The sequence below is a fragment of the Calidris pugnax genome, unplaced genomic scaffold (genome assembly GCF_001431845.1).
Source record: "Calidris pugnax isolate Ruff unplaced genomic scaffold, ASM143184v1 scaffold17, whole genome shotgun sequence".
In the NCBI taxonomy this organism is placed as follows: Eukaryota; Metazoa; Chordata; class Aves; order Charadriiformes; family Scolopacidae; genus Calidris; species Calidris pugnax.
The window spans coordinates 9598583-9618701 of record NW_015090794.1 but is presented as its reverse complement, the minus strand read 5'-3'; the positions used below and the strand labels follow the sequence as shown (position 1 = coordinate 9618701).

The 20119-nt window shown below is 46.9% G+C and overlaps 3 protein-coding genes and 1 long non-coding RNA gene across 7 annotated transcripts in view; 1 reads left to right on the top strand and 3 right to left on the bottom strand.

Annotated features, from left to right (window-relative positions):
* Window positions 1-13886, top strand: part of ABAT (4-aminobutyrate aminotransferase) — a 54628-nt gene extending 40742 nt beyond the window's left edge. For all 4 annotated transcript variants that reach the window (XM_014936365.1, XM_014936367.1, XM_014936366.1 and 1 more), the window contains exons 7-16: window positions 2856-2936; window positions 3436-3528; window positions 3911-3973; window positions 5571-5634; window positions 6308-6456; window positions 7735-7872; window positions 9161-9328; window positions 10012-10158; window positions 11273-11384; window positions 11704-13886. In XM_014936365.1, the coding sequence (XP_014791851.1) occupies window positions 2856-2936; window positions 3436-3528; window positions 3911-3973; window positions 5571-5634; window positions 6308-6456; window positions 7735-7872; window positions 9161-9328; window positions 10012-10158; window positions 11273-11384; window positions 11704-11825 (1137 nt within the window). In that variant the 3' untranslated portion in view covers window positions 11826-13886. The remainder of the gene's footprint in view (window positions 1-2855; window positions 2937-3435; window positions 3529-3910; window positions 3974-5570; window positions 5635-6307; window positions 6457-7734; window positions 7873-9160; window positions 9329-10011; window positions 10159-11272; window positions 11385-11703) is intronic.
* Window positions 13576-14985, bottom strand: LOC106884787. Its single transcript, XR_001411288.1, has 2 exons — window positions 14724-14985; window positions 13576-14219 (listed from the first exon to the last, which is right to left on the bottom strand). It is a non-coding gene; the product is annotated as an uncharacterized LOC106884787 (long non-coding RNA).
* Window positions 14986-15032: 47 nt separating this feature from the next.
* Window positions 15033-16645, bottom strand: LOC106884785 (transmembrane protein 186-like). The gene has a single exon (XM_014936371.1). It carries the CDS (start codon window positions 16590-16592, stop codon window positions 15849-15851), a length of 744 nt encoding a protein of 247 aa, XP_014791857.1. The 5' UTR covers window positions 16593-16645; the 3' UTR covers window positions 15033-15848.
* A 521-nt stretch (window positions 16646-17166) lies between these two features.
* On the bottom strand, window positions 17167-20090 carry TMEM186 (transmembrane protein 186). The gene is made up of 2 exons (XM_014936372.1): window positions 20056-20090; window positions 17167-18803 (listed from the first exon to the last, which is right to left on the bottom strand). The coding sequence occupies exons 1-2, from the start codon at window positions 20062-20064 to the stop codon at window positions 18087-18089; spliced, it is 726 nt and encodes a 241-aa protein (XP_014791858.1). The 5' UTR covers window positions 20065-20090; the 3' UTR covers window positions 17167-18086.
* Window positions 20091-20119: the final 29 nt, after the last annotated feature.

The following is a 20119-nucleotide window of genomic DNA, read 5'->3' as shown; positions in this document are numbered from 1 at the left end:
TGCTTTATTTCTCACTAGATGAAAAGAGCTCAGTAGTGTTTAAGAAGACACCGACACCTCTGTGAAGCTTTACAAGAAGTAAACATTTGGGTGATACAAGCACTCGATATGTTTGCAGCCAGATTTAAATCATAGTTCAAGCATAGCATTTCCAATTAATCATTTTAGCAATGTTCTTGAGTGAAAGCAAGCACAAGTCTTGAGACAGCATATAGTATTTTGAATATGAAAACGGTGGCATAAATCTGGAATGCTGTGGGTGCTTTTTGGGGTTGGTTTTGTTTGTTGTTGTTTTTTGGGGGGGGTGGGAGGGAGTCAGTAGATCCGTGTTGCTGGAGGTATCAAAGGCAGGTCTGGATATCACGGATGAGCATCAGAGATGTTCTTGGTGCCCTGCTGTGGTTTCTGGAGCCCGGGCTGGTTCAGCAGAGAGGGTGGCACTGAGCCTGTTCCCCCCTGCCTGCCCGGGCACTGGGGATGGCTGTTGGGGTTTCAGGCTGCGGCAGCTCCTCAGCGCCCGGACACAGCGCGGGGAACAGCCAGCACTTGTGCAAACCTCGCTGCAGACAGCAGAGCGTGCTGGAGGCTGACAGCAGGTGAAGTGCCAGCTATATTGTAAAAGTACTCTTTTTTGAGGCATACACACTGAGGTAGGGCCTTTGCTTAATGTTAACGATGGGCTCGGTGTTTTTTGGTAGGGATTTTTGGTTTGGTTTGTTTGTAATGTTCCATGTACCTGCTTTATAGCCAGCTATAAAGAACAGAATATGCATCTGCCATTTGAGAGCACAGCAGCTTGATCTCGATGTTCTGTTTTTCTCTGTACTGAGCATCTCATTAGCAACAAAAGGAAAATACACTTTTCTGCTTAATGGCATGTGTTGTCAATTGACTGTGACAGCCCATAATCAAATTCACAATGAATTTATGGCCTCATACCTCTAACTTTCTATGAAAATTTACTTCTAAACTGAGATAAAAAGTCAAGTAAGACTAAACAAAAACTTTGTATTAATCTGTCAGTAGCATCCTTGCTTAGGTTTTTTTTTTAAGCTTGAGTCTGTTGAAACAAACATTGTTTTGGAAGTAACACACTTGTACAAGTTACAAAGTCCTAGCTCATATTCTATTATATCTTGCGTGATCATTGGTTTTCCCTAAGAATTCTGATGACATGTTCTTACAGGTACAGTGTGGCAGCTCACACCTCTTACTGTGGTTCACACATCTGAATAAACGAGTACCTGTGCTGAGGAAAAAGGTTGAAGGCTGCTGATAAATGTGCACTCTTGGGTTGCACTGAAAATATGAATGTGTTGGGGGAGGCAGCCTGTCCCCTCTGGAGACCCGTAAAGACTTAAGTCATCAAAGCTCAGCCTTTAATTTCAAGGATGATTTGTTATAACAATAACAACAAAAACAACTAACAAACAAAAAAAGGGGGGGCAAATAATGCTGCTTTGCAGTTGGAAAATTTATTGAGCTTGTCCATTTCTGCACAAATTTAATTTAAAATAAAAAGTAGCACATGGTGAATCAAATAAGATTACCTACAAAGACTAAGAGCAATGATGAATCAATTTTAATCCATGACACTTAATTTAAATTAATTGCATAAACATGACGCATTCATCTCCATTAGTGGACCGGGGAGAGAGAGGCGGTTCTCCAGAGCTGCTCTCCAGAAGCTCCTGTGGGCAGCAGCCTCCGCTTTCCCACCAGCTGCTGTTCACCAACACCAACATTACCTTTCTCAAAGACATGAATCCTGGTGCGGCCAGTTCCTAGGACCAGTGGGACAGTTCAAGTTGGAAGGGGCTCAGGTGGTCCCTTGCCCAACCTCCTGCTCAAAGAGCAGACCAGGTAGTTCAGGTAGCTTGAAAACCTCTAAGGAGGGAGACTGCCCAACTTCTTTGGGCAGCCAGATACACTGGGTCACTGCTCTCTCTTGGTGAGGGGTGACAGTGCAAGGTGAAGGTGCTAGAACAGGGAATATTTACCTGCAAAGCAGCGAGTTTCATGGAAAGAGTACAGAGTTGAAAAGGAATTTCACCAACGTGTCTGGATAGATCATGGTCGATGTTCTTGAGTTTGATTAAACACGTCTTGCTGAGTAGCGAGGTAATAACACGCAGGATCACTTTTTGCTGGTGTCCTCACCACACTGGCCATTACTGTACATGCCAGAGGAGCCCAGCAGGGAGACAGCATTCGTGTGTGCACAAGGTTTGGTCAGGAATCCATTTTATTGTATCGTTGTGTTGCTGCTCCTTGCACATATGTTATCTTTCTCAGATGCAGCCTCTGTTCTTCAGCTGTATCTGTGTCTTGTTCCCCCAGTTCCCATTGTAATAGCCTCTGGTGGATGTTTATAACCATGGTATTCTGAAATGGTCTTTCCTCAAGCTCAGTGAGGAAGCAAGCACTGGTATCCTAATTGGAATTAGATTTAGCTACACAAACTGAAAGCAAGTAGTTAAGGTTTTAAAGTGTATTTCCTGTGTATAAGGAAAATTGAGATTGAGCAACTGGAACAGTGATATTGAAGAGGAAACGTTGTGTATAAGGAAAATTGAGATTGAGCAACTTGAAACAGCGATATCGAAGAGGAAACGCCAGTATGAGTTAGCATGCCCCTTTTCTAAGGTGTCCTGCAAAAATAAAGTATTAAGGATTAGACAGAAAAGCATATTCTAAGACATTAATGTTATTCCCTGGTTTTAAAACTCCTTGTGCCATGACTACAAATTTTTGGCTGGTATTTATATTTAGAATAAAATGTAACTGCCTTGATATCAACGTGATAATTTTCACAATAGTAAAGCCTAACAATTTCACTTCCTTTGTCTTTGTAGAGCACTTTTATCAACAGACCTGCCCTAGGGATTTTGCCTCCAGAGAACTTTGCGGAAAGACTGAAGGAATCTTTGCTATCAGTAAGTCTGAGATAGCAGTGATGAGTTACTGTGTGTTTAGGGACAGGGGCAGACCAAGGGATTTCAGTGGGGACCATTCCAGGCTGGTTCATTGTCCACCTGCCTTCCCACTGAGTAACAAGACCCAGCCTTTGTCCCTGACTTGACAGCTGAACATGAGAGGGTGACGTGTCTGCTCCACACAGATACTGCCTCTTTCAGCCTGGATTCAAGAACTGATGAGAAAACACATTTTCTCAAACTTCTGTTCGCTGTGTTTCCATAAGAGATAGTGGAATAAGTGGCTTCTGTTTGTCTTGATTTAAATTTGAAGTTCCTTGGGACCAAAACTGAGTCAAGCCCTCTCTGCTGCAGTTGCAATTTGCTTTTCTCATCATAAGGCACAGTTGGTCTCCCATTATACTGAAGCTCCTGGTGTTCAGGATTGATCAGTGTTATCATCACTTTGCACTATATTTGTGCTTAATATTTTGGAGTAATTTTCTCTTTTCATTGACAGGTGGCTCCTAAGGGCCTGCCGCAGGTGATCACCATGTCGTGCGGATCCTGCTCTAATGAAAATGCCTTTAAGGCAATATTTATGTGGTACAGAGTGAGTAAAATAATTAAGATTTTTTTTAATAGGCTTAGATGTAGAAATGAGTATTTACTAATCATCAAAACCATTACTATAAAACAAAGTAAGGCTTGGAGGTTGTCTCGTTCACGATGTTATTAATATTCAACTCTGTATAAAAATCTTTATTAAAAAGTCTCCGTTTAAGCTTTCACTTTATATTGACACAACTTTAGAAATAATGAAAAAAAGGAAATAAGGAAAATGCAGATTGCAGTCAGTATGTAAGAGCCAGAGTCAGTCTCTTCATTGGCTCTAGTCTGGAATATCAGCATTACTCACGTGTGGTTCAGCCATAAATGCATCGGTTACAACTAAAGGAAAACTATCTGTTGGGTTTGTTGGCTTTTTTTTGCAGAACAAAGAGAGGGGCCATAATAACGTCACACAAGAGGAACTGGAGTCTTGCATGATTAACCAGGTAACATTTGTTCTCTACCACACACACAGATGTACCATTGCCTGGGGTTTGTAAGGGAAGATGGGGAGGAAAAATTGGCTTTACTGCTTCTGAAGTGGTAGAATCTTAGTTTCATAAATTTAGGAAATGGTAAAATACAAACTGCTCCCAACAAATATCAAGACCTGCTGCTTGTATTCTGCATCCTTCCCAGCTGTGAATCTTGGGAAGATCTCCCTTTTTTCATGACATCATTTGCTAGAGAGCGACTTGGGTGATGGATAGTCCATGGAGATCATTAATACATGCAAAAGTTTATAAATAATAACAGATCTTCTAGGTTTTTGTTTTTTTCAGAAGTTGTTATTTTATGGCTTGAAACTGATCAAGTGGTTGGTTAAAATTCAAGTGACTAAATGTTAACAGAGGGAGGATGAGGAAATTGAGATGCAGCTGATAAACCTTTGAAATCCTATTCACCTTCAACCAAGGTGGTTCTGCTCTTGCTGGTCACAGATCTTAACATGCAACAATAGCAGAAAACAGAGCATTTAATCTCTTCTTTGAGATAAACATGTTAGAAATGAATAACCTGCTGGTCTCAGACTGAGCTTTGGCACTTCTGTGGTGATGAGAATTCAGTTCATTCACTCAGGATTAGGGAACTCATTTGTCTTTAAAAATGAGGAGGATTCTTTTAGGTTGTTTGTTTGTTTGATTTGTCTTCAGAGTTGTAAGTTCGGTGGTGTTGCTTACAGCATGGTCAGAGAGATGGCTGTGCCAGTACAAGTAAGAGGATGGCACACCATGACCTGAAGGAACAAGATGACCAAAGACTTGCAAAATTAACGATCACTTTTTGTCCAAGTTTAGCTGTATAAACATTAGGAGTCCTCTTTGAGTTAATTGGCTGAGTTCTCTGTACAGCTGGGGGAGGGAACGGATTTGAGGGGGGAACTCCATCTCCCTTTTGGGGGGGATCCTCCATAATCCGGTTACAAGCATTGGAGCCTTGGCCCTGTTGCTGAGTACGGGGTACAAGGCTAAAGGTGTAACTGAGTGTGTAAGTGGTGCCAGTCCTCTCACTTGCAGGGTAACAGAGAAGAATAAAGAAAGAGAAATTTGTATTTTTAGAGGGGGCAGAGGGATTAGCCCAATCCTTTTATTAAATTCCAGGTAGTACACAGTTTGTGTGTCATTTGTCACGGTTCCTTCTTATTGTGGGCAGAGCGAGGCACCACGAGCACGTGGGGCAGCCCTGGCCTCTGCTGGCAGAGCCCCCAGTGCCACAGCTGTGCCCGGCCACCCTGGCCACGAGTGCCCCGTTCGTACAAGGGGGTGGTTGTACCGAGCGTTCAGCTTTGTGTGAGCTCATGTGTGAAGGGAAATTACCATTCAGTGTAAATTGCCAGGTATTAATGGGTATTAATGATGCATTTTAGGAGGTCAGGCAGTTTTTAGGGGACAACAAATGTTATTTGTTTAAATGGGTAAATATAAGGGTTAGTGGTGGTTGAAGAGGCAGAATGGTGTGCTCTGAGAGGCAGCAGCTGGGCTGCAGCCACCCCGCGGTGCTCGGCCGTGGGTCGCTGACGGCCGCCCCTCTGCTCTGTTGCAGCCCCCCGGCTGCCCCGACTACGCCATGCTCTCCTTCATGGGCGGCTTCCACGGCAGGACCCTGGGTAAGCAACGCCCCGCGGCAGCACCTCCCCTCCCTCGGCCTCCCACAGCCCCTGCAGTCACCCCTCAGCCCACTGCCCCTTCTGAAAAGGGGGGGTCCCTTAGACAAATAGCACCCGCGGAGAAGCTCTCAGTTCACTGAAGGTTTGCTCTGGAAGCCCCCCCACTACTGAAACAGAATATCTGAGAGGCAGTGGGAATTAATTTATTTTTTTTTAATTTATTTTCAGAAAGTCCCTTATTTTCATTCTGTATCCGAGGTGTCCTGTCTATACTGGTAAAAATCTAACTCCCGGAGTAAAATTATCACAACAGACAAATGAGATGTCACTCATTTTTACCATTTTATATTGGCTTTATCCCTGTTATAGACATGTTACCCAAGAGTGCTGTAGTTCTGAACTTTGTGACCAGTTGCCTTGGGACTTGCCTGAGCAACCTGTTCAGACTGACTGAGGTTCTGTTCTTCTGGAACTGGTGCTTAAAATGCTAGAGCCATCCCCTTAAGCTTGACTAAATCCAATTGCCCAGTATTTCAGAAAATAAAGTAAAAGTGTAGAGCATTTAGGAGAATTCTACAGTCCTGGTGTCAGGCAATTTTTCACCTCTTGGTAGCCGTTTTCCTGTATTGTTCCTAGTCAGGTATTATTTTAATTTTTGCTGTCCTGGGTTTAGGTTGCTTAGCTACAACTCACTCAAAAGCAATTCACAAACTGGACATTCCATCGCTGGACTGGCCTATTGCTCCATTTCCAAGGCTAAAGTATCCTCTGGAAGACTTTGTGAAAGAGAATCAACAGGAAGAAGCCCGCTGTTTAGAGGAGGTAAAAAATTCACTGGCAGCTTTCTGTTGTTTTTGTTTTGCAATAATGAATAGTGTTAGTAGGATTAGCTGCTTTTCGCTAAAAGGATGTTTTCAGGGATTGGAACAGCATGTGACTCAAACAGCATTCACTGCTGTTTACGGTCAGGAGCCTGTCCCTGCCGTTCAGACCAGCCAGCTCGCTGAGTCTCAGAGGTCTACCTGAATGGCACCAAGGGGACGTTTCACACACAGAAGTTCACTTATCACAGTGAACTCGTCAGCTGGATCTTGAGAAGTAGAGCACAGTGTGTCTAATCCTCTGCAGAGACAACCTGTAGCAGGATTTCAGGTTTCCAGCCTGCCTGTGGTAGCCTGCTGGCATAAAGCTCTGACCTGCCTGCGGCAGCAGGGACTCTGCCTTCCCTAGGGCGGGAGGAAGGAAAGGCAGCAGAACAGCCTCAGGGGGCAACCCCTCCCCGGGTGCCAGAGCCCTGGCATTCCCTGCTGGGATCCCTGGGATCCAGGGTCTGTCACTCGAGAGGCGGCGGTGGGGAGGGGGAACTGTGATGCTAAAAATCAACCCACAGACTTGAAGCCATTATTTAAAAAACAGAAACAAACCCAAAAAACCCCAAATAAAAAGCCGACGGCGTTCTTTGACAGTCTGTGAGTTGGCTTCCTGGCACCCCTGGGGAACCATGGCTCTGTACAGCCTGCAGGGGTTGAGGGCCCTGGAAGCTGCAAGTGCCATTTCAAGTACAAATGACACTACGAATCGCAGCCACTAGCGCTACAAGGTTAATTAAAACTTCTTTATAGGCCCCTTATCAGCAACAGGATTTCTGCACTATGTAATCTGATTAATTTTAAAGTATCTGCAGTGGTAACTAGAAAAAGCAAATTTACCAGGTCACCTTCTTTAATACATTGGCTGAGATCTGTTTTCTGACACAAAATCTGTTTTCTTCTGATTTGCTTATGTGGAATGACAGCAAACCGTGCTGGCTCCCACCGTACTCTCAGCTGAAATGTGCTAGAGCTTTCACACCACTGTGGATAAAAGTGCAACAAGTCGCGATGTGTTTAGGATATGATTTAAACTTAAGCATTATTCAGGAACAAGAGGGCAGTGTTAAATCCTGGAGGGACTTCTTATTAATTCCTTATGCTTCCTGACACCATTATAGCCAGGAATGTCTACGGAAAGTTGAAGTTCTGTTGCTGAGATTTTATCTTTCTGGGGGGAAATGTGCAAATGTCCTGAAAGGAGAATGTACCGTAAATGTCTGATCTACAGGTGGAAGATCTGATTGTAAAGTACAGGAAAAAGAAGAAGATTGTGGCTGGAATCATTGTAGAACCAATACAGTCAGAGGGTGGGGACAATCATGCTTCAGATGACTTCTTCAGAAAGCTGCGAGATATTGCCAGAAAGGTAATCAAATATTTCACTGTTCACTCAGGGGCAGCTAAACATAAAATAATTCTTGGTGTCCCCAGAGGCCTGCCCTGCCCCAGACACTTTGGGGAGGTACCTACAGGTACATTATGTGCTCAGATACAAGTCACCCCTTGTCAGCACAGTATTTTTCTCTTCCATTGGATGCACACGTTTCCTCAGTCCAATAAATTTTTATCTAATGTCCAAGTGAAAGAGAAATTACTCTGATTCATTAACTGTGGGTTTTGCAGTAGTGTTCTTTAAATGGTAATGCCAATTTGTTGAGGGGGTTCAATCAATTTCAGAAGAGGCAGGTTTGGAAAAGGGTAATTTTTTTTGTTGACATACTTGTTTTTAATTGCAAAAAAAGCTGAAACAAACTGAGTCCAACCATAAGTGCTGATGTTCCAATAAAACAATGAAAAGGACGTATGTCTTGATGCTTGGAATGTGAAGTTACCTGTTTGGAAGTGATGACCCTCAATAAGACCTATTCTGTGCTTTTTCACCCTCAAAACATTTGTGTGCTTAAAAAGAAAGGCATTTGGAAAATTCTGTTCTGCCATGAGGAATAGCTGCTTTTCCCATTGTTAACAGTTGCTCATGCGAGGGTGATGTTGTAAATAAGGTGAAATGAAAAGGTTTGCCTTGTCTAAAATGAGATGCTGCCAAAAGCACTTACCAAATTGGTTTATTGTGATATAGCTTGATCTCCCTGTCCCAAAGTTTCAACAAAATAGTGCTTTGCATAAAAAAACCAAAACCACATTAACATCTAAAATGAGTAGCTCTTCCAGTAGACTCACCTGACACGGCAGCTCTTCCAGGAGCATTTTAGGCCCCTGGACTGAACAGGTCACGCTGCTGGTATTGCCTTCGTGCCACACATGCCTGACTCAGATTGAAACAGAGGCTTCTTATTTAAAACAAGCAAAACTCCTAAAAAATTACACTTTGCTTCGCTCAGAGGCTTTGAAAATGCCACCCAGATTCCTGGAGGTGTTTTCAGATATTCTCTAGAAATGTTCAAGACTATATATAAAAAAAATGCATAGATGATATATAAACATGTACTTTGTGAATTCGGGTAGAAAATATGTTTCTATTGCCTTTCTGATAAAATATCTGAATTTTCAATTGTGAAATGCAATGCAGTGAGAGGTGTTGGTTGAGGAGGGGAGGTTTGGAGGGGTGAGGGGAGAGGCAAGAGGGATGTTGCTTGTGATTGGTTTGTATTTACCCGATGCCCGGACTGACGCTCCCGCTGTGTCCCGTCCCGCAGCACGGCTGCGCCTTCCTGGTGGACGAGGTGCAGACGGGGGGCGGCTGCACGGGCAAGTTCTGGGCACATGAACACTGGGGCCTGGATGACCCAGCCGACGTGGTCACGTTCAGCAAGAAGATGATGACAGGAGGATTCTTCCACAAAGAAGAGTTCAGGCCAAACGCTGTAAGATTTTCAGTGAAACAAACTGTGCTAGCTGGGGGCCCATCCATGGAAGAGACAGGCTTTCCTTCAGGGACGCAGGCTCAGCTGCATGGAGCTGCTGGTTCATAGCTCTGGGCTTACATAAAAGCTATTGTCACTTCTTCACTTTTATTCCAGCTGCTGTCAGGCACAAAGGTCAGACAGGTGGTGGGAGGGGGTGCAGAACTGGGTTTAGCCTCCTGAACTAACCTTCAGTACAAAATCCAACCACAAACCAACACCTTTTTCCATAGGGCAAGGAGCTTATATGTCACCATCAGGGATTCTGTCAGCAAGATTTCTTCTTTGCATTAGTGACATTTTAGACGTAATAAATAATGAGCAAAAGATATAAAGGGGGAGAACGTAAACTTGAATGTCAAACCTGTGTAGAAGATGCTGATTTCTATGTCACATTTCAGTGAGGTGTCAGAGCAGCAAGACAGAACACATTAAACCTGTAGCATAAAGTAGTTGCCCTTTGTTTCTGCTGGGCAGGGCAGCTCTGTTTCACTTTTACAACACCAAAAAAGGGGGTCGGTGAGTTAGAGCCTGCTTTTCCATACACCAGATGTTTGCATTCCCAGTGTGATGGCTTGCTCTTCTCTATTGTAGTGATTTGCCTGCTAACGTGTTCCACAACTCTCTCTCCCCCCTTTCCCAAGCCCTATCGGATTTTTAACACCTGGCTTGGAGATCCATCCAAGAACCTCATGCTCGCTGAAGTCATTAAGGTTATTAAAAGAGAAGACCTTCTGAACAACGCAACCCACGCTGGGAAAGCACTACTGACTGGGCTGCTGGATTTACAGGTAAACCCCTGGAAGGATTATTGACAAGAAAGAGAAATTTGCTGATCAGGTAGGATCTAATCTAATCCAGTTTAAGCACTCGGACTGAGGAACTCCAGCTGGGAACTGGACCATAATGGTAACCTGCTGGTTTAGGTACTTCAATGCAAGCCTGAATAACTGTGCCCCACTTTGAATTGAAGTAAACTTTCTTTTAGTGCCATAAAGATGTTGGGTTTATATAGCTTAATCCAAAATAAAGGGTGATCCCAAAAATATCTGAAGGTATGAACTGCAGCTAGTTAAATTATTTTGCTAGACATCTCTGTTACCCCAAACACGTAGCATTTTGTTGTCCCAAAAGGTCTTTTTAAAGGAAAGTGTCCTTATATTTTGTTACAATTCCATTGACCTCTTGGAACAAGAATATTGTAGCTTTCCTTCACTTGACTAAGAGAAACTCCTTCACAGCTTGGGCTGTGGAGCCCACGTCAGACTGGAAATCAGCCAGGTGTTTAAGGGCAGGCTTGCAGATACCTCGGAAAAGGTGCTCTGGGCACCCGTCATGCGGGGTAAGCCCAAATACCATCTCTGCTCTTTGAACAGCTTCAAGGCATAGGGACAGGAAGAAACAAGAAATTAGAATCTTCATACTTTGGAGGGCCAGCATACAACTGGTACTGTCCCAAAAGGGTTGTAATAGATAGTAAGTGAAGCAGATGATACTAACAAGTGTCTCAGTGCAGCAGAATGAGCTGGTTTCTAGCCCCATTCCAGATTATTTATGCCCATTTTGCTGGAGTGTATTTTAGAGGTGAGGTGCTTTATGCTCACTTCAGGAGGCTCCAAGTAAGATCTTACTTGACCCGGCTCAGGGGTGCAAATTCATCCTGGCTTCCTGCCGGGCCGTGTACCTGCCTTGTGAGGAGACCCTGCCAGCCCTGTGGGCTGGGAATATTCCTGGGGCCATCAGGACAAGGGCTCGGTGAGGAATCCAGCCTTGGCCAGATGGGAAGCAGCAGCGGGGCTCCCTGTGGGTCGCTGCCCGGCAGAGCACAGCAGGTGCCCTGTGTTGCAGCAGCTGCCATGCGTACACCTCACACACACCTCACACACACCTCACCTCTCTTTGCAGGCTCGTTACCCCCATCTTATCAGCAGAGTGAGAGGAAGAGGCACCTTCTGTTCGTTTGACACTCCAAACGATGCAACTAGGAACAAGTTAATTACAATAGCCAGGAACAAAGGTAAGAAGCCAGTAGAGCATTGGCAGCTTGGAAGGCTGTTTGAGCTGTGCTGGATGGAGTCTTTCCACCATCACTGGGATTAGTCCCACCACTCCCAGTGTTTCACAGAGCAGCCACAGGCACCCACAGCGTTCTTCTGAGTGGCTGGGAGCTCAAGGTCCCTTTGCACCACGGACCACGTGCTGTGTCACTGTGGGGTTAGGCAGCTTCTGCTCTGCTGGGCCTCTGCAGTGAGACGAGCCCCCTTCCGAGACCTGCATTTTCTGGGTATTTGGCAAAGATGGGAATAACTAAGGAGCCTACGGTGTTCTTGTTTTAGGTGTTGTGCTGGGAGGCTGTGGTGACAGATCCATTCGTTTCCGTCCAACGCTGATCTTCAAGGATCACCATGCGCACCTCTTCCTGAACATTTTCAGTGACATCTTAGCAAACTTCAAGTAAAAAGCAGTTCCCTTGCACTGAACACCTGATTATGAAATTAGTTTGCATTAATTCATGTCTTCTCTACTCACAAGATAAGTGTAAAGTCATAACCTAAGGTTTGTGTTCTGTCTGTAATCCTGCCCAAGGCGAGCTGCTCCATCCAACCCAGCCCAGGCAGAGCACTGGTACTGGTCACCAGCAGGTACATCCAGCTGTCCCACTGTGCACCGGTAGAACCTGTGGCCCTCCGTCTCCTGGCTCGGGTCATATCAATTGCAGAGCCCTCTCTCCTTCCACAGCCCTGTCTGATGGTCTGTGACCTGGCACAGTCCACGTCCCGGTGAGCCTGGCAGATTCACTCTCGCCTCCGGAAGCGGCACCGAGTGGCGTAGCCCCGAGCCACGCGCCTGCCAGACAGAACCTGCCATTCTCCCATGGCAGCTGCAATAAAAGAGGTGTTTCAAGGAAAGCGCTGCTTTCCACCACTGCCAAGTACAGTATTTTCCAGAATAATTTCCCCCCCTGAACACAGATGTTGCCGCTGGCCCAGGATGCCGTCGGCTCCTCTGTGCCCCCCCCTCAGCCTGCACGTTCCGCTTCGCGGGCACCGCTGCTCTCGGCCACGCCTGCAGTGCTCCCAGGGGAACTAAGGGACTTGTACTTTTTTCCCTCATCCTGGATTTTAAAACTTTTCACTTCTCTTACAATCAAACTTGTACAGAGAAAACTATACCCTAAAGTATATAATTTGACAAAGCTTAGAGAGCCGTATGAAGCGCACTATTTCCTCCTCTCAGCAATCTAGAGTGATTTGAGATGATTTTACCATTTGCCGATAACAACAATAGCCATTAAATTAATCTGTAACAAGTTCTACATGAATACTTGAGGTATTTTGTAAAACTACAGCAGAACTGCTTGACCTTAGCCATTACCTGACATCAGAGCCACTACAGCGAAGGCCTAGTCCTAACTGCACACTTATAATGCAAAGGAATTCTATTTTTGTTTTAATAGTGAATTCTAAGTCATTGATACTTCAGTGAGCTTCTAGAAAGCCACAGGATCAAAAAGTGTCAACACTTCATTAACGTGTTTCTCTTCAGAGAATCGTTTCAGATGTTTCTTTGCTCTTTGCTTCAGGCTGACTTGAACTAGGTCCGGTGCCTTTTTTCCTTTCCCTTGGCGAGCCAGCAGCTGGGATTTACTTACTAAGTTTAACTTTCTGTTCTGCACCAAAAAACAGGGACCACAGCAGACTTTACAGTTGCCCTATTAGGATTTGACCACAATTTTTAAGTATGTAATAAAAGAGAGTTAAAAGATTTACATGTTTAGTACAGCTACCAAAACGTGAAGGGTTTCTTACCTGCTTTGAGAAGTGCTAATCATGGTTTTCCCATTTCATTTTTCAAGTGCTGGTACTGGGGGAAACTCAAGCACACACTCGCTTCTGCTGGCTTAAAAACAACAGGATTTCTGTAAACCTCTCTGCAGAAACCAGAATTCTGGTACCGGCTGGTCAGAACCTGAGCAGGTTTTTGAGCAGAGGTTGTAGAAATCGGGGGGAAGGAGCGGTGAATTGGTGTTCAACAAAACCTCATCCTCATCGCTGTCCTCGCGCGCGTATTATCAGCACGAGGCAACTCCAACCCAGACCTCTATCTGACAGCATTTTGGGACTTAGTCTGTTCAACATATCAGTGCCGTAGTTTTAGTAAATGTCTCTAGCAAGTCTTGTACTTTTACAGAAGCAAAGGTCCAGTAATTTGAAGTCTTACCACATCTTCACTTTTATTATGAATACTCTAGGTGTTTTTATAATTTTTACTGACACTCAGTAACTGTATAATTGTGTACAAGATGTTGATGAAATCATGTTAGAGAATACATAGAAAGCACTGCAGCTGAAGCATATAAAGTTAATATTGTTTACAGCATACTGTGGACAGTGCCAAATAAATGTTTAAGCAAATACTGAACTACACTTCATGGTGTAACTAGTAACTGTACACAGACTCATAAAAAACGACATCTCATGTGTAATCAGTATTCTTAAATAAAATATTTATAATTGAATTTCTCCAGGGCTTTTTATTTTACATCTAGTACATCCCCATAAACTAAATCATTAGTGCCTGTTAAGTACATTCTTGTGCAGATAAGCCTCCAGAAACCACGCTGGATGCACACAGGCCACTGTATTTTGCTGCCATGGTGTTTAAGCCAAGGAACTCTTTTCCTTTTGATGCTGCTGCTGCAGCAGCACACAGAATCAGCCAAAACTTAAAAAAATGGAGCCCCCAGCAGGAAAAGTTTAACATGAATAAATACTAAATCAGGGACAGTCCGTGCACTTAAATGGCAATTTTACTTACCTGCATCTGCCGATCCACGGAGGTTTCGATATGCCTGGGGAAGAAAGAGGGCAAAGAACACTCCAGATTTCTCTGTTGGTGAGGGACAGTTTATTTGCTGTTGTTTCAAATGAAACGACAGCCTGAAGAGCAGTGGAAGTTTACTTGCTTCTGACAACTCAAAAAAAAAAAAAAAGTTTTACTTTACAATTGCTCAGGTTTGACTCTTTCATGGGTTGAAAATTCAAAAAAAAAAAAAAAGTTTTACATGTTACAATTGCTCAGGTTTGACTCGTTCATGGGCTCCAGATTTCTCTGTTGGTGAGGGACAGTTTATTTGCTGTTGTTTCAAATGAAACGACGGCCTGAAGAGCAGCAGAAGGAGTTTACTTGTTTAAATCCTGCTCCTCATTCCTACTGAGGAATTTGCTTTTGGAAAAGAAGGAATCGCACTAACACCACAGACACAGGTGCTGAGGCGATCAACCCTGAAAGGTCACCAGAATACAAAGTGCCTGTATTTTCAACCTTAATTCAATACAGCTTTTAGGCATCTTACCTTTTTTCTTTCCATGTTAGGTGAGCCCAGACTGGGAGTAGGGCCTGGAAAGGGTATTTGGCAACAGCTGTTGATGAGATCAAATCAGTGAGCGCATCCAGGGGTGCAGGTGCCTTGTTCCCCCTGCTATGGGCTGTCTTCATGGAAAATTGCTTCATTCACGTAGGCTGAGAGAGTTCTTGTAACATTTACTGAAGTTTTTGCAACTCAAGTGTTACAGCATTGATTAAATGTCATTCATACATACAAAACAAACACAAACATGAATATTAAATGTCATTCATACATACAAAACAAACATGAATGTATGCAAAGAAGGACAAGTGTTTCCAAGTTTTCAGATGATGATTAGGATCCAAACTGAAGGAAGGACGCCAGACTGTCCCTGTAACTCACAGCACCGTCGCCTGGGTACGTTTTCCCTTTATTCCAAGGGGGAAGCAGTCTCTATGAGAGGCTCCAGAAACGCTGTCCCCGTCTTCAGCTGACACTTACAGCTGAACTGTGTCTTACAGCACACCCCCTTGTTCTGCCCAGTTACATTCACATCCTGGAAGACCTTCCCACGAGACCCCAGGCACCTCACACAGCATCACCTACCGCTCTTCCCAGTCACCCCGTGTCACCAATGCAGGAGCCCCTACCTCTGACACCCAGCACTGTTTACCACACACGTTTCACACAAGTTTGAATTCCAAGAGGCTTCCCAGTCAACCTAAAATCCGCTAAAAGAAACAATGAATTTATCATGCAGATGTCTGGCAGAGTTACTGCATTTTGCTTCAAAAGTTATTCCTGTTCCAAACACTCCAAGAGGCTGGCTGAGAGGGTCAGGGTCAGACTTGGCTCCTCCTGCCCGCTCCAAGCAGGGCAGCAGTGACAGGAAACCAGGCACGGGGCTGTACCCAACACGGAAGAGACGCTGCTCACACCTTACACAAGCTGCGGAGACACTGAATCCAGTGGGTTGTTCTTTACCATTTCTACTGTCTACACCGAGTGCACTTACCAGCAGGCTTTGCTCAGGAAAATCAGTACCTCAGTCTAGTAAACTAATTAAACTTCCCAGGAGAATAAGCACAATGAACATGCAACAAGGAAAATCACTGGAAATTAGCTGCTGTATCACTCCAGTTTTCCAAATATTTGAGTAAACCTCTGTTTGTCTACAATCTGGCCAAACTTAATTGTAAAATATAAAATATCCGTGCTATTATACCGCTTGAACTGGAGAAGCAGCTCCCCCTTGCTATCTCCAACTTCATCCAAAGTCATCACTGTCTCTATGGGACAGTAAATGTCATTCCGTCTTCCCCAGAAGGTCAAGTGGGCCACTCTGACGGTATGGCCAGTTTCATTTAAGTAGATTAATCCAATAATTCGTCTGAAAAAGTAGCTCATCCCATAGAGCATGGCACCGGCAAAGAGCGCGATGCCAGTGGTGTACAAGAGGACACCCTGAGAAACCTGGTCTTGCAGGTAGAGGTAGCAGATGGGAGGCAGCGTGACCGTGGTGGTGGCTGTCTGTAACAGCTTCAGTCTGGACAGGACCCTGCAGTACTTAATCCACGGAAACCTGTAGACCAGTTTGAATTCTTCTGCTTTCTCCTCCAGAGCCTTTTTGGGGATGGCAGCAGCGGGGGCCGAACGGCACAGACCCACAGACGGCTCCCACCGCCTCCCCAGGTAACGACTCCCAGCACTAGGTCGCCAGTTCTGAGGCTGCAAACAGGGCAGAGGAGCACCTTCCTTCTTCCATGACCCCGTCCAGAGCTTGTTCTGTAGACATCTCCTGGAAGATGGTGCCGTGCAGACTTTAGTCCTAATTCTGCAGAGCCTGGCCTGTAAGGAAAGAGTTCCACCGGTCATCCCTGAGCCTTCTTTAGAACCGAGTTGCCTTTAGCTCAGCATCTGTTCCTCAGGCACCTGCAGCCAGTGACCATGAGCCTCCCCCGCTCCCTGTAACCTTGTACCTGAAGGCAGCACCGGGACAGGGCACAGGTGTTTATGCCACATCCCTCCTGCGGGTGAGGAGGGAAAATACTTTTGGTGCCGCAGCCGATGCCAAAGCTTCCCGCACGCAGCGCCGCGGCACTCCCCGCCTCGCCTCCCAAGCAGCACCCCGGTGAGCGCACCGGCACCGCCAGCGGCACCGCAGCACAGAGGCCCGGCGGCTGCCGCTCACACGCCAAATAACCACCCACATAGCAATTTCGGGAACAACGAAACACGCGGACTATTTCAGCCTTAATTCAATACAGCTTTTAGGCATCTTACCTTTTTTCTTTCCATTTTCCAGGCCCAGACTGGGAGTAGGGCCTGGAAAGGGTATTTGGCAACAGCTGTTGATGAGATCAAATCAGTGAGCGCATCCAGGGGTGCAGGTGCCTTGTTCCCCCTGCTATGGGCTGTCTTCATGGAAAATTGCTTCATTCACGTAGGCTGAGAGAGTTCTTGTAACATTTACTGAAGTTTTTGCAACTCAAGTGTTACAGCATTGATTAAATGTCATTCATACATACAAAACAAACACAAACATGAATATATGCAAAGAAGGACAAGTGTTTCCAAGTTTTCAGATGATGATTAGGATCCAAACTGAAGGAAGGACGCCAGACTGTCCCTGTAACTCACAGCACCGTCGCCTGGGTACGTTTTCCCTTTATTCCAAGGGGGAAGCAGTCTCTATGAGAGGCTCCAGAAACGCTGTCCCCGTCTTCAGCTGACACTTACAGCTGAACTGTGTCTTACAGCACACCCCCTTGTTCTGCCCAGTTACATTCACATCCTGGAAGACCTTCCCACGAGACCCCAGGCACCTCACACAGCATCACCTACCGCTCCTCCCAGTCACCCCGTGTCACCAATGCAGGAGCCCCTACCTCTGACACCCAGCACTGTTTACCACACACGTTTCACACAAGTTTGAATTCCAAGAGGCTTCCCAGTCAACCTAAAATCCGCTAAAAGAAACAATGAATTTATCATGCAGATGTCTGGCAGAGTTACTGCATTTTGCTTCAAAAGTTATTCCTGTTCCAAACACTCCAAGAGGCTGGCTGAGAGGGTCAGGGTCAGACTTGGCTCCTCCTGCCCGCTCCAAGCAGGGCAGCAGTGACAGGAAACCAGGCACGGGGCTGTACCCAACACGGAAGAGACGCTGCTCACACCTTACACAAGCTGCGGAGACACTGAATCCAGTGGGTTGTTCTTTACCATTTCTACTGTCTACACCGAGTGCACTTACCAGCAGGCTTTGCTCAGGAAAATCAGTACCTCAGTCTAGTAAACTAATTAAACTTCCCAGGAGAATAAGCACAATGAACATGCAACAAGGAAAATCACTGGAAATTAACTGCTGTATCACTCCAGTTTTCCAAATATTTGAGTAAACCTCTGTTTGTCTACAATCTGGCCAAACTTAATTGTAAAATATAAAATATCCGTGCTATTATACCGCTTGAACTGGAGAAGCAGCTCCCCCTTGCTATCTCCAACTTCATCCAAAGTCATCACTGTCTCTATGGGACAGTAAATGTCATTCCGTCTTCCCCAGAAGGTCAAGTGGGCCACTCTGACGGTATGGCCAGTTTCATTTAAGTAGATTAATCCAATAATTCGTCTGAAAAAGTAGCTCATCCCATAGAGCATGGCACCGGCAAAGAGCGCGATGCCAGTGGTGTACAAGAGGACACCCTGAGAAACCTGGTCTTGCAGGTAGAGGTAGCAGATGGGAGGCAGCGTGACCGTGGTGGTGGCTGTCTGTAACAGCTTCAGTCTGGACAGGACCCTGCAGTACTTAATCCACGGAAACCTGTAGACCAGTTTGAATTCTTCTGCTTTCTCCTCCAGAGCCTTTTTGGGGATGGCAGCAGCGGGGGCCGAACGGCACAGACCCACAGACGGCTCCCACCGCCTCCCCAGGTAACGACTCCCAGCACTAGGTCGCCAGTTCTGAGGCTGCAAACAGGGCAGAGGAGCACCTTCCTTCTTCCATGACCCCGTCCAGAGCTTGTTCTGTAGACATCTCCCGGAAGATGGTGCCGTGCAGACTTTAGTCCTAATTCTGCAGAGCCTGGCCTGTAAAGAAAGAGTTCCACCGGTCATCCCTGAGCCTTCTTTAGAACCGAGTTGCCTTTAGCTCAGCATCTGTTCCTCAGGCACCTGCAGCCAGTCACCATGAGCCTCCCCCGCTCCCTGTAACTTTGTACCTGAAGGCAGCGCCGGGACAGGGCACAGGTGTTTGTGCCACATCCCTCCTGCGGGTGAGGAGGAAAAATACTTTTGGTGCCGCAGCCGATGCCAAAGCTTCCCGCACGCAGCGCCGCGGCACTCCCCGCCTCGCCTCCCAAGCAGCACCCCGGTGAGCGCACCGGCACCGCCAGCGGCACCGCAGCACAGAGGCCCGGCGGCTGCCGCTCACACGCCAAATAACCACCCACATAGCAATTTCGGGAACAACGAAACACGCGGACTAAGCACGACAAGAGGGGGACGAGACGCGGGGACGCGCAGGACGACAGCAGATAAAAAGAAAGAAGGGAACTGGTGTGCCGCCCTCAGCCCCGGCGCCGCTCCCTCAGCGGCCACAGGCTGGGGCCGGGCCCGACATCGCTCCGGAGCCCGCCCGGGGAGGCCTCAGACGGACCAGAGAGACCACTGCCCCCGGAGCCCTCCGGATGGCGGCGCCGCCTCCGCAGGGCCCTGACCCGGCCACCCACATAGCAATTTCGGGAACAACGAAACACGCGGACTAAGCACGACAAGAGGGGGACGAGACGCGGGGACGCGCAGGACGACAGCAGATAAAAAGCCCACATAGCAATTTCGGGAACAACGAAACACGCGGACTAAGCACGACAAGAGGGGGACGAGACGCGGGAACGCGCAGGACGACAGCAGATAAAAAGAAAGAAGGGAACTGGTGTGCCGCCCTCAGCCCCGGCGCCGCTCCCTCAGCGGCCACAGGCTGGGGCCGGGCCCGACATCGCTCCGGAGCCCGCCCGGGGAGGCCTCAGACGGACCAGAGAGACCACTGCCCCCGGAGCCCTCCGGATGGCGGCGCCGCCTCCGCAGGGCCCTGACCCGGCCCTCTCCCCCGGCCCTCGGCCCCCTCTCCCTCTCTCCCGGGCGTCACCCCGGCCGTTACTCGGCCGTTGGCGCCGCGCGCGGGCACCCCTCGCTCTCCCCCTGAGGCGGCCGCAACCGCTCGCGGTCCAGAGTCGCCGCCGTCGCCTACCGGGCAGCCCCGTCCCCCCCTCCCCGGGCCGCTCACCCATGTCCCCGCCTCCCCGGGCCGCTCATCCCCGTTCCCCCTCCCTGGGCCGCTCACCGCCGCCATGGCTCCCACGGCGCCGCGCGGCAGGGCGGGGCGGGGCGGGGCGGAAGAGGCGTCA